The sequence below is a fragment of the Mrakia frigida genome (assembly GCF_051309035.1).
Source record: "Mrakia frigida strain ATCC 22029 unplaced genomic scaffold BDY24scaffold_4, whole genome shotgun sequence".
Classification (NCBI taxonomy): Eukaryota; Fungi; Basidiomycota; class Tremellomycetes; order Cystofilobasidiales; family Mrakiaceae; genus Mrakia; species Mrakia frigida.
Window position 1 is genome coordinate 184785 of NW_027481277.1, and position 27141 is coordinate 211925.

Sequence of the window (27141 nt, forward strand, 5' to 3'; positions counted from 1 at the left end):
TGGGCTGAGAGGAAAGGGAAGGGGGAAGAAGGTCAGGCACGCCAGGATCTGGGTAGGTCGAGCTCGTGAAAGGAGAGCAAGAGGGCGTGGTGCGACGAGACGTTCTCCCCAGAGTGGGAGAAAATGGAGGAGGGCAGGAAAAGAACAGTTGCGGTATCGTATCGAAAGTTCTTATGATAGGGTAGTAGATGAGGAAGCTACGCGACGAGGCAAATTGATGGAGGTAGGAGAAAAAGAGGGTTCATCGACGCGTCCGAGACGAAGGCGACGGACCGATTTCGAGGTCGAGAGGGGCAAGGCTGATCGAGGAGGGAGAGTAGGTAGGGGTGATGACTCGCGGAGGTTTCTGTGGTGTTGTTCGGCGTGATGAAGACTGAACGAGTGAAGGAGGAACGAAAGAAAGGAAGACGCGCGTGTCAGATCAAGTGAAAGGAAGAAAGCGACGAGCTTCGATACGTTTAGGAACGAACGGGATGGGGTAGCTTCACCAGGAGATGTTCGTCTGGTATAGGAGACAAAGTGAGAAAAGTCAGCGGGGTTGGCGGAAGAGCAGGAGGGAGAGGAAGAGAGAAAAACAACCCACCGAACTCAAACCCACTTCAAACTTGAGACGACCCTTCCAAGCCTCTACTACCTCCAAATCCTTCCCTCTAAGCACCTTTGCCTCCATCCTATCCTTCTGCCTCGAGGAATAAACTCGAACAACCATCTCCTTCACTCCCAGAAGGCTGAGCAAGGGCGTCGTTCCTCCAGATCCTCTCAATTCCCTGACAGCGTTGCGTTTCAGACCATCTCTCTTCGGCGAACGGGAAATTTCGAAGGACTGAAGCGACGAAACAGATTTGACCACATCTGGCTCTCGCCGACGGCGAGAGTGAGGGTTTTGAGGGGAAGAGAGCGAGTTGGACGGATACGGGCAGGGAAGAGGAAGAATGTTTTACGCTCGTCCACTGCAGCTCCATCCGAGTGTATGAAAGTAAAGTGGTGGATTTGAAGAAGGGAGAGGTAGGGTTCGAGTTGAGGCTGATGGAGGAGAGGGTTCTGCGATGGAAGGGAGGAGAAGTGAGCTTTGAGTCTTCCGCTGATCTCGTCGGAGGAAGAAACGAAAGGGCTACGTACTCGATAACAGAACAGTTTCTGCATGATGTCGAATCCTTCGATCTCGACTTTGTCGTAGAGGATTGGGTAGGACATCTCGAGGAAAGCGAGGGAGACTTGAGCGTTCTTCGGAGGGTCGAGGGATCGCAAAAGCGAAGGATTTCTCGTTCGAGTTCCATAGGAAGGGAAGGGAGAGCAGAAGAGGAGGTCATGGTAGGTTGCTGGCGATGACTGAGATAAAAGATGTCGAGAAGGCCGTGATGGTCTGGGGTCAAAAGAGAAGAAGGTGGAGCTCGATCTGCCCTTTCTCCCTCCTCCTCCCACCCCATCAACCCAGCTACTTTCTCTTCATCAACCTATCTCTCTCCCTCTCTGAGCATGTCAAGTCCTCCAACAGCCACCCCATCCTCTCCCCGACTCTCCCGCTCAGAAATCGCCAACGCCAACGCTCTCGCAGCTCAAGCTCGTCAGCTCTCCTCCTTCTCCTCCTCCTTTGCTACATCGGAAGCTCAGAAGCTCGCTGCCAACAGGAGAGCGAAAGAAGCTGAGCTTGATCGACTCATCGAGAGAGGTGTCATTGGGCCGAATCACTATGCAGAGGTCAGTCGGGGCCTGTAGGAAAAGAGGAGGAGAAGGAGAGATGGTGAGCTCGACCTTCCAAACGAACGAAACTGACCTCTCCGTCTTCCTTCTCCTGCTCTGTTTCTTTGACAGGCTGAGAAGGTGATCAGCGTGAGTGGATAGCTCTTCGTCTGATACTTTACCGAGCTGATCTACCGAATCCTTCGCTTCGGATCCACAGATCACGATAAAGATCTGCGAGAACATCATCGAGAACCCTTCCGATCCCAAATATCGAACCATCAAAGCTACCTCAAAAGTGCTCAAGAACAACATCATCGACATCAAGGGAGGGCAGGAACTCTTCGTCGCTGTACGTGTCCAACATTCCTCGATCGACGTACCTCGACGCCCTCCCGCTGCTGACCCTCCTTCTCTTTCTTCTTCCAGCTGGGCTTCAGAACAGTGACCATCGAGTTTCTACAGAATTGGACGTTCCCTATCGCGAGCAAACTTAACGGACTGGACCGACTTGAAGTGCTTCAGATTGGAGTGGAACTTCTGAGGGTGAAGGAGGTGGAGACGAAGAAGAGGTGAGTTCAGGACGTGTCGTCCTTTCCTCTGCGCTACTGCTCTTCCAAAGAGTCAACTTCAAGAACTGACCGTACCTTTGTGATTTGCTGGGTTTCTTGATTCTAGAGCTGAGAAGGCTACTCAGATCAGGCAGACGGCGAAGGAGGAGCAGGAAGCGAGACGACTCGAGGCTGTTGCTGGTGTGAGTATCTCCTTCGTCTATCCTTCGTCTCACCCACGCTCTCACTCACCTCAAAAGACTGACTGCTTTCGTCTTCATCTTCGTGCCTCCTCAGATCGAGCACGACCGTCTCAAAGTCCGAGAACGAGCAGCTCGAGAAGCCGCAGCGCGACGAGGTCCTGCCGCCCAACCAGCCTCTCCCACTCGAACCACAACCTCGAGATTCAACGTGGACGACGACGACGAGAAGGGAACCTACGAGGAGTGGGATGGAGAGGGGAACAGATTGGCCTGATGGTCGCGTCTTTATCGCTCGTTCGACACGTCGCCAACCCCTTCCCCTTTCTTTTCTCCTCCATCTCTTCCTTACTCCCTTACCAATTTTTCGCGCCTTTGTAGCCTTACCAAGCCTTTCACGATCGTTATGACCTCTCGCCTGTAGAGCACTTACATCAACTTCATCCTCAAACCGTAGAATCGTCGAAATGAACGCGTGTACCTCTGTTGTTTTGATCCTTTCCCCTTTTCTCGAAACCTGGCCCTTCCTTCCTCCTCCCCCCAACCTCGACCTCCCCTCCCCGTCCCGCCCTTTCATCCTCCCTTCCCACCTCCCTACTTCTCTCCTCTACTTCTACACGATGGCTCCTGAATCCAAGCCCAAGGCTACTGGTGGAAAGGCGAAGGCTGGTGCGCCTGCCGCTGATGGAGAGAAGAAGGCTCTTCAGACGAGGAGTGCGAAGGCCGGACTTCAGGTGCGTTTCCTTCCTTTCTTCTCAACCTAGGTTTAGGAGGAATTCCGCGGAAGGGGAAGATGGATGGGATGGCTAGGGCATGTTGGATGGATGGATGCTCTGAGGGAAGAAGAAGGACGGGGAAGGGAGAGAGGAAAGGGAGAGGAAGGGAAGGAGGGAACGCGTTCGCCACGCTCCCTTCCCTTCTCGCCCTCTCGATTCCTCCCCCTACAGACCATTCCCAGCTTCCATCCCATAAGGAGGACAGCCCTTTCTCTTCAGATGTATGGATGGTCCATCAGCTTCCTTTTCCGAATCATCCTCCCTCTCCTAGAGCTCTTCGAAGACGCGAAAAGCTGACCACCACCTCCTTCCCACCCTTCCTCCCTCCCTCCAGTTCCCCGTCGGACGTATCCATCGATACCTCAAGAACCGGACATCCAACAACGTCCGAATTGGAGCCAAGGCTGCCGTCTACACCAGTGCAATCCTGGAGTACCTGACGGCTGAGGTTCTCGAGCTTGCTGGTAAGTTCAATCATCCCTCTCGCTCCTCCTCCCTCCCTCCTCCCCTCCTCTTTCGAGCCATCTCCCACCATCCGCCGACCTCCCTGGGAGTTGACTCCTTCGGATTCTTGATGGGTTAGGTCTCGAGAACGGCTGGGAGGGAGATCGAACCTAACGTATCATTGGGGGAACCGAGATACGAGGCTGACTGTTTGTTGCTTCCCTCCTCTCTCCTCCCTCCCTCCCTCCCTCTCCCTCTCTTCTGCTTGAACAGGAAACGCCTCCAAGGATCTCCGAGTGAAGCGAATCACTCCTCGTCATCTTCAGCTCGCTATTCGTGGAGATGAGGAACTCGATTCTCTGGTTCGAGCTACCATCGCTGGAGGAGGAGTGTTGCCTCACATTCACAAGGTCAGTTGCCCGTCTCCTCCCTGCTGTCGCCCTCTCTCCTCCTGGGCTCGAGCTGACTATCTCTCCCCCTTCTTCCGTCTGTTCTACAGAACCTCATCGTGAAGAACGCCGCCGTCCCCAACAAGAAGACCAAGGGAGCTCCTACTCCTCAAGCTGCTTAAGCTCGCAAGAGAAGAAAGCTCGAACGTCACACCTCCTCCTTCGTTCCCTCTTGATTCGGTCGCTCTCATCGCCTGAGAGCTATCTACTTTCTCAGCTAGCATCGGTATACCTTCTCTCTACGGCCTCTCATCTCTCTCTTATCACGCTTTTTTGTTCTGTAACCCTCTCTCCTCTTCTTCGATTTGACGACCCGTCTCAACGCTCCCCGTGCTCACTCGTCGTTCACCCTTGCTCTTCCTCTTAGTCTAGTCGGTTTCTCTTTTACTCGTCCGTCTTGGGAACTGTTTCTTGCGTCTTACCTACTTCTTTCGTCTTCGATTCAATCTTTTGTCACTTCACTTTGGACCGAGGAGAGAGCGTGCATGGGTACAAGGAGAGAAGAGGAGCGGAACGAAGACGAACAACAGAGGGGTAAACGAGGGTATGAGAAGCTAAGCTAGACCCATCGAGAGACCGTTCGGTTCGAAGGAGCGGGTGGTCGAGGTGAACTGCTGTTGGCCGAAGGTGGTCCTGAGAAGAAAGAACGAGGAGAGAGGAGGTCAAGGTCTCGTTCAACTCGAGAGAAAACGCGTCTGGGTCAAGTTTGAGGACTCACCATTCGAACCCGCCTCTGCTCCTGCGTTCCCCATCAACTGCGACATCCTTTGCGAGACCAACAAGCTCTGTCTCCTCGGCATGGGTGTTCTCGCCGTCGCCGTCGCCTCCTTGGGAACGGAAGGAAGAGGTTCCGACGGTGGAGGTCCAGGAGGAGGAGGACCTCTCAACTTCGCTCCTCCTCCCACTCCTCCTGCCATCGAAAGTCCCTCGTAGCGGTTGCTCATCGGCCTGCCCACCGTCCTCGTCGAGAGAGTTGCTTGAGAAGCGGATCGATTGAGCGTAGACGTTCGTTCGGGGAGGGATTCCAAGCCTGGTCGTCGCGTCGACATCGATCTTGCCAGGGGACGAAGGTTCTGAACCGATTCGGGGAGGTGAGGGACGGGAGGGATGGTGGAGGGAGCGTAGCTTGAGATGGCTCGAGTGGCTCGGGTTGGGAGGTGGGAGGAGACGCGTGAGAAGGAGGGGGTGCGTCCGAGGACCGTGTCGGCTGGTGAGGTTGACGAGGAGGGAGGAGGGAGATAGGTCGAGGGTTGGATGGGTTGAAGTTGGACGGCGACGTTAGCTGGTGTTCGAGGAGGAGTTGGCGTGGTTGGAGGGAAGGGAGACAGGAGCATGGTTCGGACGACCTCCTGAGAAAGTGAAAGTGAGAAGAGAGTCAGGCAAAGAAATCGGACAGGTTCGTCGACAAGAAGAGAGACCTACGAGATGGAGCATGAGGTGCGTCTTCGTCGCTCGACGTCGAGGAGTCACCACCAAGCGGACGATGGGAGAGACGGCGATGTGAAGATGGGCGTGGTTCCTGTTCGTTGGCGACCGTTTCGGCGAGGGAGGAGAGGCAGAGGCGGAGGCGACCACGATCGATGGGTAGAGCATCTCGGAGGTGAGAGGGTACGACTGTTGGCGACCGAGGATCCTGATCGACCTAGAGATGGGGACGGGGTAGAGGTCGAAGGTGGTGAGAGGGTACGACGCGTCCTTGAAGAGGATTCGAAGCGACGTGTTGATCGGCGGAGGGTAGAGCATTCGAGAAGTGGGAGGATACGAATGTTGACCGACGAGGATCCTGATCGACCTCGAAAGAGGGATGGGGTAGAGGTCCGAGGTCTCAATGGGGTACGACGCGTCCTTGGTGAGAATCCTGAGGGATCTCGACAGCGGAGGAGGGTAGAGCATTCGAGTGGTGAGAGGGTACGATTGCTGGCCTTGGATGATCGTGAGGGAAAGGGAGACCGGGAGAGGGTAGAGCATCTGGGAGGTGAGAGGATAGGACTGAACGCCGTGGGTGATTCGAAGCGATCTCGAAGTGGGAGGAGGGTAGAGATCCGCGGAGGTGAGAGGGTACGACGCGTTCTTGCTGAGGATTTTGATCGAGCGAGAAATGGGAGGAGGGTACAGCATGGAGGTGAGGATTGGGTAAGTTTGAGGTCCTTCGAGGATCCTGATCGATTGAGGTTGGAAGGTGGTCGTCGAGGGCAGAGCTGAAAGACGCGTCGAAGGTCAAAGAAAGAGTCAGCGAATCGCTCGTTGAGAAAGTGCTGGCTTCTCGACCGAGGTAGAAGATGAAAAATCTTCTCACGAGTAGGCTCCGACGAATCCAACTCGATGTAGAATGGATAACCGAATCGGAAGAGAGGCACCGTCGCACTCTGCGTCTCCTTGAACCGATCCAAACCCTCCAACGCTCCACTGAGCTCTCCATTCTCGACTGCGACCCTTCGAGCGGGAGGATAGATTCCGTTTGCGAATGGGTAGACGATCTTGTCGCTCAGCATGATTCGAATGCCTCGAGGTTTCGACGACCGAGACGCGACGACGGACGGCTTAGAGTCCTTTGATCCGACCTGACGAGAGTTGCTCGAGCCGATGACGTTGAGTGAGGGACTGAGCGTCGTGGGATGGAGGGTTTCCGTGGTGATGGGGTAGGACGACGACGAGTTGACGATTCGGAGAGATCGAGAGATGGGAGGAGGGTAGAGCATTCGAGTGGTGAGAGGGTAGGACTGCTGGCCGAGAAGGACCTTGATGGACCTTGAGACTGGAAGAGGGTAGAGCATACTCGTGGTGATGGGGTACGATGCTGAGGAGGAGAGAATCTTGATCGGTGGAGAAGAAGTCGAAGCTCGAGCTGAAGGACGAGAGCGGAAGAGAAAGTCAGCAGCTGATCCCTCCTCGAAGAGGTCGATACGATAGAAACTCACGGTAGAGTCCGTTGGCGAAAGGGTAAGCCGTGTCGTCGCTGAGGAGGATCCGGATTCCAGCGAGAGGCTTCGAGGTTAGAGAGGTGCACGACGACGCGACGACCGACGGGTAGATTCCTCCTTCGAAAGGGTACTTGATCTCCTCGCTGAGCATGATTCGAATGCCAGGGGAAATCGAGGTTCGAAAGGGAGGAGGGGTGACCTTGATCGTGGAGGATCGAGCTGCGAGCGAGAGAAGACGCGATCAGCTTCGAACCAGAAACGACGAACCAGTCCGAGAGCGAAAGAACTAACGAGTAGAATCCGACGAATCGATCTCCGAGTAGAAGGGATGGCCGAAGCGAAAGAGAGGCACAGAAGCACTCTCGGTCTCCTTTACTCGATCCAGCCCGTCCAAAACTCCGCTGAGCTGTCCGTTCTCGACGACGCTTCGACGTGGGTAGATTCCATCGGCGAAAGGATAGGCGATCTCGTTGTTGAGCATGATCCGGATGGTTTCGGGGAGCTTGACGGGAGAGAGGGAAGTCTGGGAGATGATGGGAAGGACGGGGAGAGCGGTCGACGTCGTCTCGATTCCTCGTGGAGAAGCCGTCCTCGACCTTGAACGCGCTGCCGCCGTGATGAAGGAGATGGAAGTCTGTCGGACCCGAGCGTGCTCCATCTTGGTTGTGAGTTGGTCTTCCTTGAGTTCGACCGACGAGTTCCTCGACGATGACTTGATTTTTTGAACGACTTCGACGGCTCCAACGGGAAGAGGAGGTTGCTCGACCTTTCGTGCGAGTTTTGGAGCTGAAGCGATGACTCGTGCGACCGACTGCTGAGGGACGGGTCCGAGATTCTTCCTCTTCTCGACGACGAGTCCAGGGACGGGCTTGGTGAGAGGGACCGTGATGGGAGACGGAGCGGCTTTTCGACGAGTGATGAGGCCAGGCGAGGGAGGAGTGAAAGGAGAAAGTGAAGTGGGACGTTCGGGAGACTCGAGGGTCTTAGGAGGAGTGAGAGGAAGGGTCGGTGACGGGGAGGTGTCGATTTGGATGGAGCGTTTGTTCGAAGGGAGATCGAGATCGGGGGATGCTGGAGGGGAGGAGGGAGGGAGAATTGCTGAGTGAGGAGGGATGGCTGTGGGACGAGGTAGGAGAAAGGTGAAACGAGTTCATCAGTGGAGGCCTCAACAGAGGGAATGAAAGAGAGAAGAGGGAGACGCGAAGACTCACGAGAAGTCTCGTAGCTCCCGTTCTCGTCGATCCCGCTTTCAGCAGGCGACACGAGGTTTGAGCCATCATCTCCTCCAGCTGAAGAACCAAGATCGAGGAAGCTCTTAGCCTCGTAGACGTTGGCTCGACTCTCCCAGCCTCTTCCGTCCAGTCCGAGAGGAGTGAGAGCGACGCGTTCTCCGATGGACGGAGTAAGGACGCGCTCCGTTGGTGAAGGGATGTCCCAACCGAGAGCTGACGAGCAACGAATGGGAGGGCAGAGTCAGCTAGGGTTCAAGATTGACGAGAAGCTTCGCAAGTAGAGGACGCAAAGACTCACGAGGAGTGGGAGCTCCCCAGCTCGTCGCTGTGAAAGACGAAGCGGAAAGGTCAGTCAGTTGTGACAGCTGGAAGAGAGCCAGAGAGACGACGAACCCGTAGAAGGCGTGCAGGGCCTCGAACCCTCGTTCCTGTATCCAATATCGGGGGTAGCGACGACGGAGCGAGGAGAGAGACCGACGTGAAACTGGTAGTCTCCCGACGCGACTGAGGGGACTCCCCAGCTCGTAGCTGTTCAGGAAGAAAGGAGATACGATCAGCATGGGTTTTATGCTCTAGGGGGAATTAAAGAGAGGACCGACCCGTTGAAGGAGTCAGGCAGACGGAGCCAGCAGCGATGTCGGCGAGTCCAACTGAAACGGCGACGTTCCAAGCAGGTGAAGCCCATCCTGACTCGGGGGTAGGGAGAGGAGACTGAGGACCAAAGCTCGAGATGGAGTAGGAGTAGGAAGCAGGGTCGTAGGGAGAAGGAGGGGGCGTGGCGACGGACGCGTCGACGGTTTCGGTCAAGGGCTCGACGGCGGTTGTAGCTAGCGTCGGAGTGGGCTGTTGCGAATCTGGGACGGTTGGAGGAAGGGTAGGGAGAGCGAAGGATTTCCATCGACTGTGAAACAGAAACAAAACAGGTCAGAACGGATTCGAGACGTGGAAAGGGAGGGAGATGAAAGGAGAACGACTCACTGAACGGTATCGTGCAGACCATTTCCTTCGCTTCCTCGACCAGCGAGCAAGCTCAACTTCCTGACTCCTCCCTTCCAAGCTTCCTTAGCTCTGGCAGAAGCCTCGTCTCCGTTGGTGGGCTCAGCTTCGAGGACGGATCGAGGAGGTGCAGCGACGAAGGAAGCAGGGAGGAGTCGAAGCTCGAGGAGAGCAGCGATGGGGAAAGGGCTGAAGGAGGAAGTTGGAAGAGGGGACGAGGATGGGAAGAGGAACTGGTGGAAGATGGTCGAGAACTAGATATTCCAAGGAGAGGAGGAGCAAGGTCAGGTCGGAGAGAGGACGAAGACCTACGGGGCAACGAACCATCTCTTCTCCTGCGATCCTAGCTCTCATTCCGTTGAGCTGAACCTCGAGGCATAGGTTCGGGAACGAGGGGATACCCAGAGCGTTGGCGAGAGCGAAGACTTGAGCTTGGATCTGTACAAACCGACAGAGGCGAGAAGGAGACGACGAAAGTGTGAGCTCGACCCTCCTTCATCGAGATGAGGTGAGCTCAAGAAACGAACGGACTCACGTTTCTCTCCAGTCCTACAGTCACCCACTCGTCCTCCTCTTCCTCCTCTCCCTCAGAGGCACTCTTGATATCCTTCGGGAATCCTCTCCCTTTCTTTCCGAGAACGACCCAGAGGTGCTGCTGCCTTCCTCTTCCAACTCCAACAACGGACGTCCCTCCTCCTCCTAGTCCTCCAACGGACGACGAGTTCGAAGGGACTCGAGCATGACCTCCGATGGGAAGTCCTCCTGGAACAGTCGTTCCATGGGAGAAGGTTGGCCTTCGAAGAGGGATCTGCGTTGAACTTCCTCCTGGGTTGCGAGAAGAGGTCGGTTGCGAGGAGGAGGGAGGAGGTCCTGAAGCGAGAGGCATGTCTTTGAAGGGGACGATAGACCGGCTACCGAAGAAGGAAAAGAAGAAGTGAAGACGGTGGAAGAGGAAGAAGGGACCAGCCTAGTGGAATAAGAAGAGATGGTGGGAGTTCGAAGGAAGCTGAAGAGTTGAGAGACATCTTTAGAGGAGGAAGGGGAAGAGAGAGGGGTCGGTGGGCAGGAGTTTGAAGGACAAGGGGAAGGGTGGGTCGTTTCACCCTCGAGATAGCTTATCTGAAAAGTTTTCTTGGAGCTGTGTGAGAAGCAATCGAGGTAAGTTCAGTCCAAGCGGTAGTTCGAGTTCATTATATAGGAGAATGAAGGAGTTTGAAGCCTCTGAAGAAGAGGGAAGGCGAAGACGCGACCTCACTCCTCCTCCTCTCCTCCCTCCTCCTCTCCCCTCCAGCTCAACCTTCAGTCTCTTCCAGTCTCGGCTCCTCTCAGATAGAGGAAAGCTCGAGCCCAAGAAAGAGAGCCGACCAGCCTGAGGCGTTCGCCTCCCTTCAATCAGGGAGCAACGACCATCCAAACTGTCTTCGACCAGAATCGACCTCTCGTCGTGACGTCCTCTGGGGACTCGAAAGTCTGGTCCATTGGATAGTCAAGAAGACTGAGAAACGATGAACTCCGCTGTACCTAGTACTGCATGAGGCAAGATCATCGCCGGCAACCGCTCGCGAAAAACAACCCTGGATTCGTGCGAAGACCCGTCTTCGCTTCAGTCAGCGAAGAGGTCGTTGGGTACCCTCGCTCGAGGGCAGAGCGCCACCCCAGGAAGTACGGCTGCCTAGACTACCTCAGGAAAAGGTAAAGCCTGAAGTCGGTCCCTGCTTCCAAGTGCAAGAGGACCTGGAGAGACCCCCTCGGTCGGAGGGTCGTTGGCGTTGGAGGAAAAGAAAGGGAGGTGGTTTCGAATCGCTTCTGAAGAGAGATTTGCCTCCGCGGTGCATATTTTTGCTCGTTGAGCTGATACTGCTGGGGAGAGTTCCTACAGGAGAGCAAGAGCTCCAGAACCCTTAAAGCGAAAAAAATAGAGTCTGACGACGGACGATGGAAAAAAAGAAAACAAGATCGACGCGTCGAGGAAGTCCCAGCCTCTCTTTCACAAATCCACTTGACCCGCGAAGACAACACCATCCCACAGAAAGCTACAACCCTTTTGACGGCCCCAGCGTCGGTGACGGAGCATGCTCGCTTTCGAGAATGGCAGTAGGGAAGGAGGAGGTCGAGGGAGCGTCGAGCTCCGGGCAGCTCTGATCGTCGACGGGGGTCAAATCTGGTATAGGAAGATCGATGAAATAGAAGAGTACCTAAACAGGTATACGAGAAGATTTGGACAGGTCCCGGTCGAAAAGATGCTTCTGCAGGAGGGTCGTCGTTTGGGGAAGCATCGTCGAGTCGACCTCGAAATCGCCTTCCCCTTCTCCTCCTCCCTCCTTCCTTCTTCTTCGCCTTCAACGACCAGCAACGATGACTTCTCGACCTTCCCAATCCTCCATCACTTCATCAACCCAACCTTTACCACCCTCTCTCATATCCCTTTCCGTACCTTCCTCTCGTCAGATCGCTTCGACTTCAACCCATCACCTCCTCATCCAAGCCGTGCACACTCTTCGTGAATCGTCCAAGGTTGCTCGAGAACGGAAGGACAAGAAGGAGAAGGAGATGGTCAAGGAGGGTCTGCTACCTCCTGAGGTGCTGCTCTCTACAGCTGGGAAGGAAGGAGCTGGGGATGAGGAAGGAGTGAGGAGGAGGTTGGACGAGATGGGTTTCAGAGTCGGAGGAGATCTGGCGGAGAGGTGAGCTCGCTTTTCCTCCCCTCCCTCGAGTCGATATGGAGCTGAAGAAGGAGAGGAACTGACTTCGACTGCTTGGATATGGTGAGAGTAGGCTGTCGTTCTCAAGACCTCGGTTTGTGGATCCTTTAGATGTGGTCAAGTTCATCTGCAAAGACGTGAGCTCGACCCTTTCCTTCCCTCCCTCCCTCTCCCTCTCGTGCTCTCCCTCAACCTCCTCGAAGCTCTCATTAACTATTGAGCATCTCGTCCCTCCTCACAGGTCTGGATGGCAGCTTTCGATAAGCAGGTCGACAACTTGAGAACCAACCATCGGGTTCGTCCTTCTCTCCTCCCTTCCCTCCCTCCCTCCTTCCCGCGCTCGAGCTCACCTCCTCCTCCCGTCCTTCGCTGCTTCTTTCAGGGAGTCTTTGTACTCCAAGACGCCCTCTTCCCACCAATATCACACATCTCGACGCATCTCGGACATTCGACGGATCTCAAGCTGGCTCAGATCGTACGTCGAGCTTCTCTTTCTTTACGTTGAGCTTGAGCTCAACAAGGTCGAGTCGAAGCTGACCTCCCTCCTCCTTCCTCCTCTTCCTCTCCTCTCTTCCGTCTCCTTCACAGCATCTCGCCTTTGTAAGTATCAACTTCTTCGACATCCTCTCTTTACTCATCCTGAAGAAAAGCAAAGAAAACGTCGTACTCACCTCGATTTCCCTTGCCCTCCCTCCCTCAGCCTCAAGGTCTCCTCCGAGGAGCCCTCGCTCGACTCGGTCTTCCAGCGACGGTATCAGCTGAATCCTCGGGACTACCTCAGGGTGAGATCATCTTCCTTCTATCTCTGTGAGAGGCTACTTCCCTCGAAACGAACGTCGTGGGCTGACGACCTCGTTCGTCCTTTCCTCCCTTCCCCTTTCGAAGTTACCTTCCAGGTCAAGACGACCAAGCTTACGCTGGGACCTTGATGTCCTCTTTAGACAGTTATCGTCGTATAGGAATGCCGCTTGCATCATCAACTTCGCTTCCGCACCAATGATCAGCGAGATCTCGAGGGACTTTCGTTCCCTTTGATCTCTCCTCTCGCTTTTGCTCACCTTCCCATCCCGTCCCTCATGTTTTCGGCCAGCCTCGGACTCGCTAAGCAGGAATCTTTGGAAAGCAGCCCGAACCAGGAAGACTGAAGCCATTCCATCGAGAACGCGTCTCAGAAGGCAGACGTTCAGACTCACTGAGACCCACGGCTTCGTTCACTCCTCTGTTCTCGTGAGTTCCGTTTCCTCTCCAGAGAGTCCCACTGCCGAAAAAACGCTTCGTCTAGTCTCGAAAAGTCTACTGACTACTCATCTTGCATATCTACGCGTTTGTGCCATCGGCTGGTTCGCTCAGGGAGGCCAGAACGAAATCGGAGACGCGTTCGTGAGTTTCCCCTTCACGTTCTTGCTCCCTTCGTGTCCGTGCTCACACGCTCGGAGAGCGACCACTGAACGATTCCTCTTTGAGCCATAAAAGACATCGTTTTCGCTCTTTTCATCCTTCCCTCAAAACACCATCTCCCTCCCTCCTTCGTCCCTCCTCCCCTCCCTTCAAAATGACAGCAGCCGAAATCGCAGCCTATATCGCAGACGACCCCGTGTCCGACGACGAGTCTGAGTATTCAGTCGAGTCTGTCGACACTGACTTCGTCCTCAGATTCCAAGAACTCTCCACCCAAGCTGTCAAATCGTTGGCTGGAAAGGACGGGGTCGTCGACAAGGCCGTCCTCAAGATCGCAAACTCCGCTCTCAGGACCATCAACCTAATCAAAATCCTTTCCGAGGGTTCTGGTACGTCTCTCTGCTCCCCAACTTGTCTAAATTCACATCCTGAAACCAGTTCCTTCGGTGCTTTGCTTGCAGACGACAATGAGAATGATGGACTCGGATCGCCTGATCTTCCTCAATTCTATGCTGACGTGATGAAGGCAGCTCGTGAGTCCATGCTCCCCCCAGACGACCTTGAAACATAGACGCTGACTTTCATCACTCTCTTGCATTTTTTCAGTCGCCGTTAAGGTCGACACCCCCGCTCGTGAGTTCGATCCTCTTTTCTCTCTTCGAAACACTACGAGCGTACTGACTCGCTTTCAATCATCCTTTATACCAGAACCAACTCTTCAGCTTCTCGACACACCTACCCAGCATGTCCCTGAGACGCGTGAGTCGGTTGATCTCGCCGCGTTTCTTTCATCGTCCGGAGGACGCGAGGCTGACCTTCCGTCTTCTTCTCTCCCCCCTTTTCCCTTCTATAGCTACACCTCCAGTTCAGATATCTCCCATCACCGCTGCCACTAACCAGCAGCCGACCGTCCAAACATTCGATCCCTACGGTGAGTTTGACCTGCTCGCCTTGTCTCTCCACGTCGAAATCCTCGCTGACCTTCCCCTCTTTCTCCACCTTGACGCAGCTACCTACCTAAACGAGGTTGATAGCCAGAGGGCATTTAAAGAGCGAGGAAAACTAGCGATTACCACTTTCAAAGCAGGAGGAGACGACCGGGCTCTCACCGACAGAGCCAGAGGGATCGAAGGTCGAGCCAACATCGGAGGAGGAGAGGTCCGATTCAGAGTTACTTCGTCCGCTTGTACCCACAGCGACCAGGTGAGCCGCTTCTTCGCTATTCTTCCTCTTTATTTGAGTCTCCTTTCTGACCTTGGCTTCTTGATTTCCGACCCAGTATCGAAACGACTCCTGCAGGGAGTCGCTCGTTGATCTCGACGGCATCGCGTACCCTTGCTACCGATACATCAAGGCCAGTTCACCGCGTTTACGTTTTATTTCACGCTATGCTGATTCCTCTGCTTTAAATCTACAGGACAACGGATCCATCTACTTCAAGTGGGGCGACAGAACGTGAGCTCTTCTTCTCGTCCTGTTCCGTGCCTTCCTCGTCTCATCCTTTCTCGCAGCAACTCTGACCGCGCCTTTCTCTTCTCATCAATTTGTCTCAGCGACGATAATCGTTCGGTAGGCACCATCGATCTTTCAACAGATCTCGCTTCCTTCTCGACTCGGCCCCCTCGCGTTTTTCTTCTCCACCCCTTCTTCTTAGTTGAGGTCCCCCGTCTCCTTTCTTTTCTGTCTTACCTTAGTTCAACCATACTTCTCATTAATAAAACCGGAGTTCAACCTCCATCTTGACTCGTCGGGAAAGCTGAAGACGGGGAGAGTTCGTCGTCACATATCAAGGCGCGTCGTCGAAGCTTCCGCAAAGTTCGAGCTCGTCTAGCATACCATCACGAAGCCTGACCAGCAAGCAATCGATCATGAAATTTCCTTGCAGAGGAAGCCTTCTGATTGCATTCTTCAGTAGGAAGCAAACGTCGAAATCGAAACCGAGCTCAACCCCCTCCCTCCCTCCTCCTTCCCTCCCAACTCCCTCCCTCCCTCTTTCGCCATGCTCGACGTTCCTCCCGGTCTCGCTCCCGCTTCTCTCCCCATCATAGACCACATCCAACGACGCCTCCAAGACCTCTCCTCCCACCAGATCCCTCGGCTACGGGAGTGCAAAGGACCTCTTTCAGTCCAACAGGAAATCGCTCGTGAGCTTCGAGGAGACATCGCTCGTCTTGAACAACGGATTGAGGTTCGTTTCAACTCTCTTTTGGCATCACAAGTGATACGGGATGAAAGCTGACCGTCTATCGTTTGGTCTGATGTGGATTCTAGGAGCTGGAAGAGATCGCAGACGACCAGGATACGGAGCTTGAGAGGATCGAGATCCTCGAGTTCGCTACCAACTTGGGAGGGGAGCTCTCTGGGTGAGTCGTCGCTCCTTCTCTAGCAACTCTACAAAGACGAGAAGCTAATCTTGATAATCTCTACAGACTCAAGGGAGATTTCCGAGGAGCTCTTCTTCTCAGTAAACGAGCTATCGATGCGAATCCTTCTTCAAAGTGAGCTCAACCTCAGCATCTCCTTCCCTTCTCCCTCTCTCTCTCTCTCGCTCGCTCGTCTGACCTTCCCTGGCTTGCTCTTGCTCTTTTTTCCTATTAGACGGGACGAGCTTCTCTACTCCAAGAACGCTCAACTCAACTCCACCCAGTTCGTCTTTTCCCTTTCCCCGTTCCGTTGAACACTCGGGGTCGACCCTCCGAGCTTCTGAAGCTCACACCCTCCCCTTCCCTTCCCTCCCTCCCGCTCCGTTCGTTCGTTTCGCCTTTTCTTTCCTCGCAGAACCGACGATCCCATTCAAGAGAAAGCCAATCAAGTCACTGCGGCTCTCCGTCAAACCACCGAACTCATGAAGGAGGAACTAGATCGCTCAGTCATGACGGGTCAGATGCTGGGTTCGTTTCTTTTCCCGTCGTCCTCGTCTCACCTTCCTTGCTTCCGTCGCTCGCTCACCCGTCTTCTTCCTTTCCTTTAATTCTCTGTCTATAGACGAATCGACCTCCACGCTCCGCTCCACCACCACGCTCTACCAAACCTACTCGTCCCTCCTCACGACGTCCAACTCGCTCCTCACCGCTCTCGAACAAGCCAACTACCTCGATCGGATCCTCATCCTCGCTGCCTTGCTCTTCTTCGTCCTCGTGTGTCTGTACATCCTCAAGAAGAGGATCTTGGATAAGGCCGTGGGTGGGCTGACGTACTGGGTGGGAGGCGCTGGAGGGAAGGCCGTTGGGTTGAAGAAGGGCGTCGTGAAGGGGACGGCGCTTCCGTCGGTGGCGAAGAGCTTGGTGGGAGCTGCTACGGCTGCTGCGTCGTCGTCTACAATCGTAGCTGCAGTCGCTTCGAGGGCTAGTAGTTCAGCGAAGGGGTTGGGTTCGTCTTCGGTGGGAGGAGGGAAGCCGGAGACGATCCCGTCGAGCGTGTTGGACGAGGTCGTCGTCTCCTCTTCCTCGTCTGCTTCTGCTCCTTCGCCGGTATCAGCACCAACAGGGGAGTGGGACGAGGCTGTGGCTGTAGCTCCTCCTTTAGTAGATCCTCCAGTAGTCGCAGTAGTTCGAGACGAGCTGTAGTTTTGTTGGTCTAGATCGGTTGATATGAAAATCGCGTCCCCTCCTCTCTTCTGTTCCTCTCGAACTTCGTCCTCGAGATCAAACGAAGAAAGAGACCTGATGTGATACGAGTGAAGGTAGTGAAAGAGAGAGAAAGAGACAGTACGATGGAGGGTAAAAGCTAGGAAAAAAAGGAGATGAGAAGGGAAAGAAGAGAAGAAAAGAAGAGAGAGGTGATCTAAAAGAAAAGGAGAGAGCGACGCGAAGGTCTCGTCGTTCTAGAGAGTTTTGGGTTGATCGATTGAGGGTTGAGAGTGAGGTTGGTTCGGTTGGTTTAGAGTTGGAGCACTGCGAGAAAGGATCGAGGGAAGCGGGAGGAAGACAACAGTCAGCTCGAACGAAATCTCAAACCGAACGCGTCGAACGAGATCGAAACCAAAAGATCACTCACTCTGAGCGTCCTCCCCTCCTCCCCCGTAAACCCCCTCCATCTCCTCCACCCTCCCACTCCCCTGCCCTCCAGCACCCATCGCCCTCACCCTATCCACATCCGCCTGGGTCACCCCTCCGTTCATCCCTCCCATCCCCAACTGCCCCTGCACCTGCTCCACCAGCGCCTGCGCCTTCTCCAACTGCTCGTTCACCCTCAGACGATCCTTGTACACCTGCTGCCTCGCCACCTCGACCGCTCTCCTCTCTCCTTCGACCATCTCCTCGAGCGACTCAAAGTGGGCCATCTTGAGCTCGAGCTTCTTGAGCTGCGCTTGGACGAGTCGGGAGACGAGCGATTGGATCTGGAGTTCCTCGTGGGAGGCGAGGAGGGAGGCTTTGGTGGCTGCTGAACCGAGAGCGAGGGAGGCGGCGGCTTGGAGGGAGGAGGTGGAAGGGAGTTGGGAGGTCGAGGAGGAGGAGGGGACGGGAGTTCTGTTGGCTGAAGGTTCGTTCTTGACGAGAGCGGTGGAGGGTTCGTCGTCGGTTGAGGTGGTGGTAGGTTCGTCGACCTGCATCGAAACATCTCCAGCTCCCTCCTCCTCCTCAGCAGCAGCAGCAGCTCCTCCCTCGACCTTCTTCTCTCCCTCTGCAACCTCCTTCCCCTTCCCCTTCTCCTCTCCTCCCTCCGCCTCCTTCACGTTCCTCTTCAACTCGCTCGTCAACTCCCCCAGCGCCCTCCCAGCAGCAGCAGCAGCCACTCCAGGTCCCACCGTCGAAGCCAGGAACGCAACCACGCTCATCACAGGGTTGTCGGCCTTCGCGAACGGCAACGCCTCCTCCCCTCCTCCCAACCCCACCGCAAACTTCAACGGTCCAACGTCTCCGGCCGAAGCGGTAAGGTACGGATCCTCGATGGGGAGCTGAAGGAAGTGGAGGATGCACTGATCCTTCGACCTCGTTCCAACGTGATCCGAGATCGAGATCCAGTCGTCGTCGTACATCTCGATCCCTTCGAGGAGGAGCAACGTCTCCTGATCCGTCCACTCGTCTCCCGCTCCTCCAGCGTTCCCGTGCTTGAACACCGAGTCGTCCATCCTGACGAAATCTCCTGAGAACATGGTCGAAGGGAACCGTCCCGAGAGGTAGCAAGCCGGCGAGATGCAGTAGTCTGGGTCCTTGAGCGATTGGTACCGAACTCGAGTGCAGTCGACTCCCGTGACAGCGCATTCGTAGGTTCGGGCGGTGGTAGGGTTGGAGAGACCGAGTTGAGCGTTCTTGGTTGCGAGGGAGGAAGCTTCGGTGGAGGAGAGCGTTCGGGAGAGTCCCTTTGAGGTGGTTTGGTAGACTTGTTTTCGGAGGTCGAGGTTGAGAGGAGGGTTGGAGGTGGAGGGTTTCGAGGTGGAGGAGGAGGAAGCTGGGTTGGCTTTGATTCCTGGGTGGAGAGGTTGGAGACCTTTGGGAGTGTCGAGGGTGACTCGGAAGTGACCGGTGAAGGGAGGACCAAGGGAGGAGGGTTTGGTGTCTGGGTCGATCTGGAGGAGAGGAGGGAGCGACGAAGAGGAGGTGGTCAGCTTCGACTTCGAGAGAGAGAGAGAGAGAAGAGAAGGAAGAGCAAGAGCAAAAAGGAAAGGAAGAAAGAACAAAGGAAAGGGAAAGGGAGGGAGGGAGAGGGAAGGAAGGGGATTGGAACGAAGAGAGCTCACCTGGTAGTTGATCAATCCCCACTGCTCCAAAAACGCATGCACCCTCATGATCGCACACACATCCCCAGCCAAGTTCCTCCTGCACGCGGTAACGGTGAGGTACTCGGTCGGGTTGAGCCTGTACGTGTTGATCATGAAGTCTCGGTAGTCCTTGTACACCTGAGGCGTCTTGGACCTGTTTTTGTTGGAGAAGAACTCTGGGAGCGATCTCCTTTCGATGGGAGCGATGGTGGAGAGGTTGAACCAGGCGGAGTAGGAAGGGATGATGATGGCGTGCGTCTGAGCGGCGAGGTAGGCGGCTGCTCGAGCTCGAAGAGCTGGGAGATCCTCCTCGTCCGAGTCCTCCTCGCCTTCGTCGACGACGGCTGGTGCTGCTGGAGCTGCTGAAGGTTCGACGACGATGGACGCGTCTTTGGCTTCCAACATGGTAGCGTCTTCGATGGATCCAGAGGTGGAAGCGAGTTGTTCGACGGCGATGACGGGAGGTTGGGAAGAAGCTCGAGCTGAACAGGAGGAAAGGAAAGGAAGGAAGGAGAGGAAGGAGTCAAGTCAGTCCCCTCGCATCCACCTCCCATCTCTACCAAACTCGTCTTTGCATTCACCAGACTCTTGTTCCTGCTCTTGGACACCCATGGAGATGTTGGCTATGGACGTTCCTTCGATAGGAGCCTTCTCCTTGTCCTTTCCAGGAGCGGACGCGAGGTCGACGACGGTCGCTCCTTCCGCTTCGACCTCGACTTCAGCAGCAGGAGAACCGCCCAGATGGAGCTTGATACGCTTCCCGTCAGAGGGACCAGCAGGGGAGCCGATAGACCGTTTGGGAGAGGACATTCGGAGGAGTGGATGGGGGGAGGGAGGGAGAGGTGATGGAGGGTGGGAGAGAAGGAGGGAGGAGAGAGAGAGAGACAGAGCTCGAAAGGGCAAAGGCGCGGAGACAAAATCGAGAGCTCACTTTGTTTCCTTCTCTTTCTCCTTCCAGAAAACTTTGAGAAGCTCGAAAACATTGCAGAGAGGAAGTATTCACCTTCGAGCAAGCTTGAAACACGAAAAAAATGACGCGCTTCGAAGCTCTTTCCGTCGTTCACAACACGCGAACGAAGCAACGAGAAACGAGATGGGCATAAAGGTCGTAGACTAGAAACACGCGAAGCAAAGCAAAAACAAAAAAGTAAAAAGACAGACCCAAAGCCAGTAGCACTAACCCAAACCCATCCTCTACCTCAAAAGAACCCTCTCCCTTCCCCAACAGCCCTCGAACTCCTCCCACTCTGCTGACTCTCTCCCCAATCATCCTCCTCCCACCCCGTCCCACAACACATTCCACCCCCACCTTCACTCTCCCACCACTCGCCCAAACCAAGCTTCCAGCACCACCACTCCCAGCTCCTCGCTCTTTCCCACCACCCTCCCGTCCCAAACAACACGTCCTCTTCGCTCTTCCGCCTCTGATGAACCCTCGTCCTTCCCGTCGAGAGGCGAGGAACCGGTTCTTCAAGCAAAGGGTTCCCACGAATATCTTCTTCTTCCGTCGAGGAGGAGGAGAACGTCCCGTAGTAGTTCGTCCAGGACTGAACCTGAGGCATCTTCTGAACTCGGGCGTTGCGAGAGATGCTCGAGATCGAAGACGACGACGCGTTGGATCCTGATCCTGCTCCTCCTGCTCCGTCCGGACTCGTCCTCCCACCGCTGGTAGGTTTCGGTCCTCCTCCAAGTCTCCAAGCCATGAAGCCTCTGATGGGACTGCTCGAGACGAGTTCTCCGCTCCTATCGGACGAGTAGCTCCCGAACGAGCTTGGACGACGAAGGAGCGTCCGAGGGTTGAACCGAACGCTTCTTCTTACGGCGGGAGGTTGAGGTTGAGGTTGAGGTTGATTGAGCGAGGACGTGGGAGTGAGGGATCCAGGAGGGGAAGGGGATTCGGAGATGGTCGTGAAGGAGGAGCGGGAGCGAGAGCGGGAGAGCGTTCGGTCGCGGTGAGGGTGGCCGTTGGGATTTGGATTTGGATTCGGATTGGAGGAGAAGCGATTAGGACGAGTGTAGGATGTTGAAGGGGAGGGTGACGAAGAGTAAGAAGAAGGGGTTGTTGTTGTTGTTGAAGCGGTTAAGATGGAGGTGTAGGAGTTGAGAGGAGGTTGGAGAAGGTCGTCGGCGGAGAAGGGAGGACGAGAACCGACGACAGGGATGGCGGAGGGTGGGGAGGAAGGAGGGAAGAGCGACGACGAGGTTGAGCCTGATGGAGGTGGGAAGGTTGGTTGTTGAGGAGAGGGTAGTTCCCTAGGCGAATCCCAAAGCAAAGCGAGTCCTGGATCGTCGAGGAGAGCATCGTCGATGAGCTCTTCCTCCTCCTGCTCCTGCTCCTCCCTCCGTCCCTCCTCCCTCCCTTCCTCCTCTCCAACCACCTCGTCCACCTCCTCCTCATCCTCCTCGAAGTCCAAATCCGACATGTCCTCCTGCAGACCCAGCTCGTTCCTCGTCGTCGCCGTCGTCGTCGAAGGAGGGAGGAGGTTGGGCACCTTCGTCCTCTTCAGCTTCGCTTCTACACCACCAAACCGAAACCAAATCAGCTTCTCCCTCTTCTGATCTGCAAATACACTTTCTCCCACTCACCTAATCCATCCAAATAAGCCTCGCTCTCCGTCCTGCCCACCACCAAAAGGAAGAAGAAGTGACCCCGTCAGCTCCAGCTTCCTTCCTCCGCTCTCCCTTCCCCTCTCGCCTTCCTCCGTCTAGACTCACCTCAACGTCCACTTGATCTCCTTGCTGCTGCTGCTGCTCTTGCTCTTGGGATCCAGCACGAGGGAAGAGTCGGGCCACTCCATCGATTGCGCGGAAGGAAGGAAGGCGAGAGCGAAGGGGGTGGGGGTTCAATAGGGAGGAAAGAAGCGAAAGGGGAGGTCGGCTCGAGCTCGCGTGGGCGCTTTTCTGTTTTGTTGTTGGATTACGTGATGATTTTTGCTCGAAGGACAGGCGAGAACATATATACGAGAAAAGATCAAGGTTGGGAGATAAGGTGAGATGAGGGCAAAAAAGATAGAGAGAGGAGACCGAGGAGATTGTTGTGGTGGTTCGATTCCGAGCGAGCAAGAGCGAGAGAGGAAGGTCGTGAAGAACTGAGAGGTCGTAAAAGGTCGTTGAGAGTGAGCGTGTTTGCCTTGTGAGTCGGTGGTGGATGTGGGGAGGTGCTGGACAGGGGGAAGAGAGGGAGGTGGACGAGGAAAGGTCAGGGAACGAGGAATGACGAAGGAAAGAGGGACAGAGGAGACTCACGATGGTTCGAGTTGTGTGTAGCGAGAGGTGTAGAGGGCGGACATATCGTGCATTTAAGAGAGTCTGGAGTGGCCGAGCAAAACGGATCAGTCATGCGAAGAAGAATAAAGAGAAGAGGGAAAGAACGCGTCTCGCCTCACACGTTGGTCGCCTTCCTGCGAAGGAGTGTCCGAAAGAGAAGAGGAGATCGAAGACTAGTTGAGTCGGTTCTAAAAAAAAAGGCGTCGAAGGTCCAAGTCAGTCTCAAGACCGAAACGAGAGTTGAAAAGCGACACTCCGAGACTCGACTCACCATCTGCCTCTTCGCCTTCCCCATCTTCGCTCCCGTCCGATCCACCTCCTCGTCCAGCTTATCCAACAGCTCGTTCTGCTCCGAGATCTCCTGTCCGATAGCCTGACCGATGATCTGTTGGCGTTGGAGGATGGTCTGCCGCCGAACGAAACCAAAAGCGAAAAGGGAAAGCGGTCAGCTTCGACGCGTCTCTCTCTTCCTCCTTTTCCTCTCTCTTCCCTCGAAGCACCAAAGAAAGGAATGAAGAAGGGTGAAACTCACCGACAACTGCTTCAACATCGAATCCTGATCGTTGATCTTGGTCTGCTGCAGATGCATCAACCCTCCTCCATCCAACGGCCTCGTCTCCTCCGTCTCGACTCCCTTCGGAGCAGCTCCAAACGTCCTCACCGTCGGCACCCCTCCTCCTCCACCTCCTCCAAGCAAAGCACTCCTCTGAGAACCAGGAGCTGCTTCCCTCCTTCCTCCTCCTCCTCCACTCCTCTCGTCCTCACTGATATCCCGTCGTACAGCCGTCGCGCTCAGTTTGCCCAAACTCAGACAATCGTCCTGCAACCTCGCAACCATCTCGGATCTCCTCCTCATCTCTCCTTCCCCGACGTTCTCCTTCTTGCTGATCTCCTCGAGACCTCTCGCCAGTCCTCCTACTCTGTTCAACAGAACAGCAAGTTCCTTCTTGGCTTGAATCCCAGCCGTGTGCCCTCCCGACGTGTTTCCCGAGGAGAGGAGAGCGTCTCGTTTGGAGAGGTGAGAGCGGATGGAGCGACTGAGGGTTTGGAGGGTGGAGTGTTCGGAGAGGAAGGTTGGAGAGGTGAAGGAAGTTGGAGGGGCTGGGAGGGAGGACGTGAGAGGAGTGGTCGTGCGTGAGGAAGAAGAAGGGTTGGTTTGGATGGAGGGAGGGAGGGGAGGAGCGGCGAGGAAGTCGAGGAAGGCGTGCGAGGAACGCCAGGTTTTCTCTTTGTGGGAGAGGATGTGACGGAGGTAGGATTCGAGGGAGGTCCGACGTTCTTCGATCAGCTACAAAAAGGTAGAAGAGAAGGAGAAGGAATCAGCAAACGAGGATGAGCTCGACCTCCTTCCCTCTCCTCTCTTCTCCTCCTCCTCCTTCCTTCCACACGAAGAGAATTCTCCCCAAAGCTCACCTTCACATCATCCACACTCCTCCTCAAACTCCAACCATGCTTTCCCGGCAACCCTTCCCCTTCCACGTCCCTCCCCGTCTCGCTCTTGAGTTCTTGAACGAGGGACTCAAAGTCAGAGTACCGTCGATAGACATCCCACGTTCGAACAGGCGTAGAGATTTGGATCCGATAGGCCGTGTGAGCTTTAGGGTTCAGCCGAGTCTCGTAGGAAGGGATCGTGATGCTTTGGATAGACATTCTTCTTGAAGAGGGAGTGAGCGTTGGGAGGGAGAAAGGAAGAGGAGGGGGTTCGAAATCGACGATGTCATCGGAGTTTTGACCTTCAACCGCTTCAATCTCTTTCTAGGAAGTTTTTTCTCTTCTTGGACTCCGACTCTCGACTGGCTACACCTTGATCTCTCCCTCAGACTCGTTTGGATTCGATGTCCTCTCCAGCGAAACCTCCTCCTCCACGCTCCTCTCCACCGCTCCAAAACGAGGAAGCTCAACGTCCTTCTCCTTCCCTTCCTCCTCCTGTTCCTGTTGCTTCAACCTCAGCTCTCCCACCCTCCTCACCACCTCCCGTCGCCGACGAACTCGATAAAGAGTACCCTCCAGATGCGATCGTCACCTACCGGTAAGCCCAGGAAGTTCTACAACCTCGCGAAGCAGAGCTCGAAAGCTGACCCTCTCTCCTTTGAACGCGACGGACTCCTGATCCAGACACCTCCTCTCTCCTCAAAGCCTGACTCCCTCCAACCCCCTTCGAGTCATCGGACACTGCGACGTCGATGCCGCCTACGCTCAGTTCGAGGGAGTTCGTCTAGGTCTCGACAAGACGGTTCCGATCGCCGTGCAGCAGTGGCAAGGTCTCATCGCCATCAACTACCCTGCGAGAGCGTTTGGGATCACTCGACATATGAACGTCAGTCTTTCCTCACTAACGATTTCCCCCTTCCCTCACTTCTTCTCCCCCGCTGAGAGTTATTTGGTGTGCCAGATCATGGAAGCTCGAAAGAGATGTCCGGAACTCATCGCCTGTCACGTCGCAACCCTCAAGGACGGAGAGGACGAACCCAAGTACCACGAGAACCCTCAGATCACGACGCACAAGGTCTCGCTTGAACCGTATCGAAAGGAGTCTCAGAAAATCATCAAGATCTTCCAGCGTTGCGTTCCGGAGGGAGAGATCGGTTCGTTCTCGTCTCGTCTCGTCGCCCTTCTTCTCTCTCCTCTCCCTTCCCAAACTCACCCAGTTATTTCGGTTCTCCTTCCACAGAAAAAGCCTCCATCGACGAAGCCTACCTCGACCTGAGCCTCCCGATCCGAAACCTCCTCCTCACCCGCTACCCTCACCTCTCCATCCTCCCGCCCAACTCCCCTCTCGGCCTCGACACTCCTCTCCCTCCAGCTCCCAAACTCGATTGGGAATCGTCCGAATGGGGGATTCCTCCTTCACCCATCTCTCCACCTCCTAAAGATCCCAGCTCGGACTCGGAGGAAGGAGGAGGTGGAAGGGAGGGCAACGGCTGGTCGGACGTGGCCCTCTGGCTCGGTGGAGAAGTGATGGAACGCGTGAGAGGAGAGGTTGAGAAGGAGTTGGGATACACGACGAGTGCGGGGATTAGTCATAACAAGATTTTGGCGAAGGTGTGCTCGGCGTACAAGAAGCCTAGAGCTCAGGTGAGTTGGGGTCGCGTCCTCCTCGCTCTGCTTCGTTTGGATCGAGCTCGAATCGCTGATGGTTGGTTCTTCTTTTTGGTTTGGTTGGAAAATAGACGGTACTGAGGACGTCAGCCGTTTCGAGATTCCTGAGACCGATGGCTTTCCAGAAGGTGAGTTCGAACGGGAGGATGGGAGGACAGACGCGTCGAGCTGACTTGCTCGTCTTTTAGATTCGATTCCTCGGAGGGAAGTTGGGAGACGCGATTGCGAACGAGTACGGAGCTGCTACCGTTGGTGATCTTCTGTGAGTGTACTAGCGACGAGCTCGGGCTTTGTGAGAAGTACAGAACGAGGTGCTGATCCATTTCCTTCGAACAGGTCCGTCTCGTTGGAGGAGATGCAGAGGAAGTTCGGGGAGGAGTCCCTTTGGGTTTATAACATTCTCAGAGTAAGTACACTTCATCGTTACGCTCAGCTGGAGACCCGTAGCTGATCTTCTCTTGTTCTCGTTTCTTTCGCCAACAGGGAATCGACCACAGCGAAGGTTCGTCCTGCTCGTCTCTTTTTCTTCCTTTCTTCCCCAACTCCCCCCTTCTGACCTCTTAAGTTTCGTTTCTCTTCGATCAGTCAAGGAGAAGTCCCTCGCCAAATCGATGCTAGCATCCAAGAACATGCGACCTCCTCTCACGGCTCTCGAGCAAGGTCAACCGTGGCTTCGAGTCCTGTGCGTCGAGCTCGTCGGTCGACTCAAGGAAGCTCGAGGAGAGACGTCCGATGGGGAGACGGGGGAGCAAGGGAGTGGGGTTTGGCCTAAGACTTTGGTTCTGTCGTGGAGGGAAGGTGAGCACCCTTCGGTTTCGTTCCTCTGTCCTCGCTCGTTTCTCCTCCTTTTCTGTCTCAACCTGACCCTTCTTCCTACCCTTCCCCCCTTATTTCTGCGCGTCGTCTGCACAGCCGACCTTCATCACAACAACGCCGGCTCCTCCAACAAATCCAAACAACTCCCTTTCCCCTTCCATCGTCCCCTCTCCCCCGACGGTCCCATCCTCAAGATCGCCACGCGTCTCCTCGGAGAGATCCTCGCCAGCAACTCGAGTCTCAAACCGGGAACGAAACCCATCAGGATCATCAATCTCGCGTTGGGGTTCACGGGGTTGGAGAGAGGGGAGGAAGGGCAGAGAGGGATTGAAGGGTTCTTGAGGAGTGGTGCGTCGACGAGTGCGAAGGTTGGGAAGAGGAAGGAGGTGGAGCTGGATGAGGAGAGGAACGCTGTTGCTGGATCTTCGACACCGTCTACATCGTCGTCGTCGAAGAAGCTCAAGAACGATCGACCTCGACCTTCCTCGGACGACAACGACGACGACGAGGAGGTTTCGATCTCGGACGCGACCTGGACCTGTCCCGACTGCTCCAAGATCCTCCCCATCCCTTCCCACTCGGAACTCGACCGCGTCAAGGGAGAGCATCAGGATTGGCATATCGCTAAGGCTCTTCAGGAGGAAACCGTTGGTTCCGTCGCTTCTTCGTCGTCAAGTGGTTCGGTTCGTTCTCCTTTCTCCTCCTCTTTCTCTCCACGCGTCCTGATTTCAAACTGAACGCTAACCCTTTTTGATTTCCTCTTCCCTTTCTTTTTTCGGGTTTGGACAGAAGCGAGAAGGGATTGGGAAGAAGTCGACGACGACCTTGAACAAGAAGAAGAAATCGAACGCGAAGGAGAACGTGGGTGGGCTGGGAGGGTGGCTGCTGAAGAAGTAGTCCAAGGTCGGG

General features: G+C 55.2%; 11 protein-coding genes across 11 annotated transcripts; 6 read left to right on the plus strand and 5 right to left on the minus strand.

The window, feature by feature from the left end:
- Positions 1-171: 171 nt before the first annotated feature.
- BDY24DRAFT_438481 (uncharacterized protein) lies at positions 172-1257 on the minus strand (the record flags this gene model as incomplete). Its single annotated transcript, XM_076644364.1, has 6 exons — positions 1120-1257; positions 952-1041; positions 589-823; positions 471-502; positions 274-373; positions 172-197 (listed from the first exon to the last, which is right to left on the minus strand). Exons 1-6 carry the CDS (start codon positions 1192-1194, stop codon positions 172-174), a joined length of 558 nt encoding a protein of 185 aa, XP_076499807.1. The 5' UTR covers positions 1195-1257.
- A 100-nt stretch (positions 1258-1357) lies between these two features.
- On the plus strand, positions 1358-2975 carry BDY24DRAFT_377771 (PUB domain-containing protein). The gene is made up of 6 exons (XM_076638820.1): positions 1358-1698; positions 1813-1830; positions 1901-2032; positions 2110-2252; positions 2359-2434; positions 2529-2975. Exons 1-6 carry the CDS (start codon positions 1477-1479, stop codon positions 2706-2708), a joined length of 771 nt encoding a protein of 256 aa, XP_076499808.1. The 5' UTR covers positions 1358-1476; the 3' UTR covers positions 2709-2975.
- Positions 2976-4561, plus strand: HTZ1 (histone H2AZ). Its single transcript, XM_076638821.1, has 4 exons — positions 2976-3165; positions 3542-3671; positions 3925-4061; positions 4151-4561. Exons 1-4 carry the CDS (start codon positions 3052-3054, stop codon positions 4220-4222), a joined length of 453 nt encoding a protein of 150 aa, XP_076499809.1. The 5' UTR covers positions 2976-3051; the 3' UTR covers positions 4223-4561.
- BDY24DRAFT_433017 (uncharacterized protein) lies at positions 4555-10325 on the minus strand. Its single transcript, XM_076644102.1, has 13 exons — positions 9785-10325; positions 9574-9687; positions 9232-9503; positions 8853-9154; positions 8647-8781; positions 8552-8578; positions 8233-8466; positions 7313-8137; positions 7019-7240; positions 6397-6945; positions 5523-6298; positions 4819-5449; positions 4555-4733 (listed from the first exon to the last, which is right to left on the minus strand). The coding sequence occupies exons 1-13, from the start codon at positions 10133-10135 to the stop codon at positions 4660-4662; spliced, it is 4512 nt and encodes a 1503-aa protein (XP_076499810.1). The 5' UTR covers positions 10136-10325; the 3' UTR covers positions 4555-4659.
- A 1199-nt stretch (positions 10326-11524) lies between these two features.
- TRS33 (Trs33p) lies at positions 11525-13015 on the plus strand. Its single transcript, XM_076638822.1, has 7 exons — positions 11525-11933; positions 12025-12088; positions 12193-12246; positions 12334-12426; positions 12540-12551; positions 12652-12733; positions 12837-13015. The coding sequence occupies exons 1-7, from the start codon at positions 11605-11607 to the stop codon at positions 12878-12880; spliced, it is 678 nt and encodes a 225-aa protein (XP_076499811.1). The 5' UTR covers positions 11525-11604; the 3' UTR covers positions 12881-13015.
- Positions 13016-13503: 488 nt separating this feature from the next.
- BDY24DRAFT_438486 (uncharacterized protein) lies at positions 13504-15052 on the plus strand (the record flags this gene model as incomplete). The annotated part of the gene is made up of 9 exons (XM_076644365.1): positions 13504-13738; positions 13811-13882; positions 13956-13982; positions 14058-14108; positions 14203-14280; positions 14359-14552; positions 14629-14707; positions 14767-14804; positions 14903-15052. 9 exons carry the CDS (start codon positions 13504-13506, stop codon positions 14909-14911), a joined length of 783 nt encoding a protein of 260 aa, XP_076499812.1. The 3' UTR covers positions 14912-15052.
- A 192-nt stretch (positions 15053-15244) lies between these two features.
- Positions 15245-16915, plus strand: SEC20 (Sec20p; the record flags this gene model as incomplete). The annotated part of the gene is made up of 6 exons (XM_076644366.1): positions 15245-15537; positions 15621-15712; positions 15779-15847; positions 15948-15995; positions 16128-16240; positions 16335-16915. Exons 1-6 carry the CDS (start codon positions 15349-15351, stop codon positions 16913-16915), a joined length of 1092 nt encoding a protein of 363 aa, XP_076499813.1. The 5' UTR covers positions 15245-15348.
- Positions 16916-17228: 313 nt separating this feature from the next.
- Positions 17229-19860, minus strand: BDY24DRAFT_412150 (uncharacterized protein; the record flags this gene model as incomplete). The annotated part of the gene is made up of 4 exons (XM_076643026.1): positions 17229-17242; positions 17346-18858; positions 19030-19532; positions 19632-19860. The coding sequence occupies 4 exons, from the start codon at positions 19858-19860 to the stop codon at positions 17229-17231; spliced, it is 2259 nt and encodes a 752-aa protein (XP_076499814.1).
- Positions 19861-20129: 269 nt separating this feature from the next.
- On the minus strand, positions 20130-21922 carry BDY24DRAFT_377783 (uncharacterized protein). The gene is made up of 3 exons (XM_076638823.1): positions 21766-21922; positions 21637-21668; positions 20130-21565 (listed from the first exon to the last, which is right to left on the minus strand). The coding sequence occupies exons 1-3, from the start codon at positions 21846-21848 to the stop codon at positions 20250-20252; spliced, it is 1431 nt and encodes a 476-aa protein (XP_076499815.1). The 5' UTR covers positions 21849-21922; the 3' UTR covers positions 20130-20249.
- Positions 21923-22490: 568 nt separating this feature from the next.
- On the minus strand, positions 22491-23967 carry VAM7 (Vam7p; the record flags this gene model as incomplete). The annotated part of the gene is made up of 4 exons (XM_076642675.1): positions 22491-22505; positions 22589-22723; positions 22850-23605; positions 23731-23967. The coding sequence occupies 4 exons, from the start codon at positions 23965-23967 to the stop codon at positions 22491-22493; spliced, it is 1143 nt and encodes a 380-aa protein (XP_076499816.1).
- Positions 23968-23989: 22 nt separating this feature from the next.
- BDY24DRAFT_408629 (uncharacterized protein) lies at positions 23990-27129 on the plus strand (the record flags this gene model as incomplete). The annotated part of the gene is made up of 10 exons (XM_076642798.1): positions 23990-24346; positions 24433-24902; positions 24989-25392; positions 25488-25544; positions 25605-25678; positions 25753-25822; positions 25900-25918; positions 26002-26214; positions 26329-26915; positions 27022-27129. Exons 1-10 carry the CDS (start codon positions 24153-24155, stop codon positions 27127-27129), a joined length of 2196 nt encoding a protein of 731 aa, XP_076499817.1. The 5' UTR covers positions 23990-24152.
- Between the last annotated feature and the right edge of the window lie 12 nt (positions 27130-27141).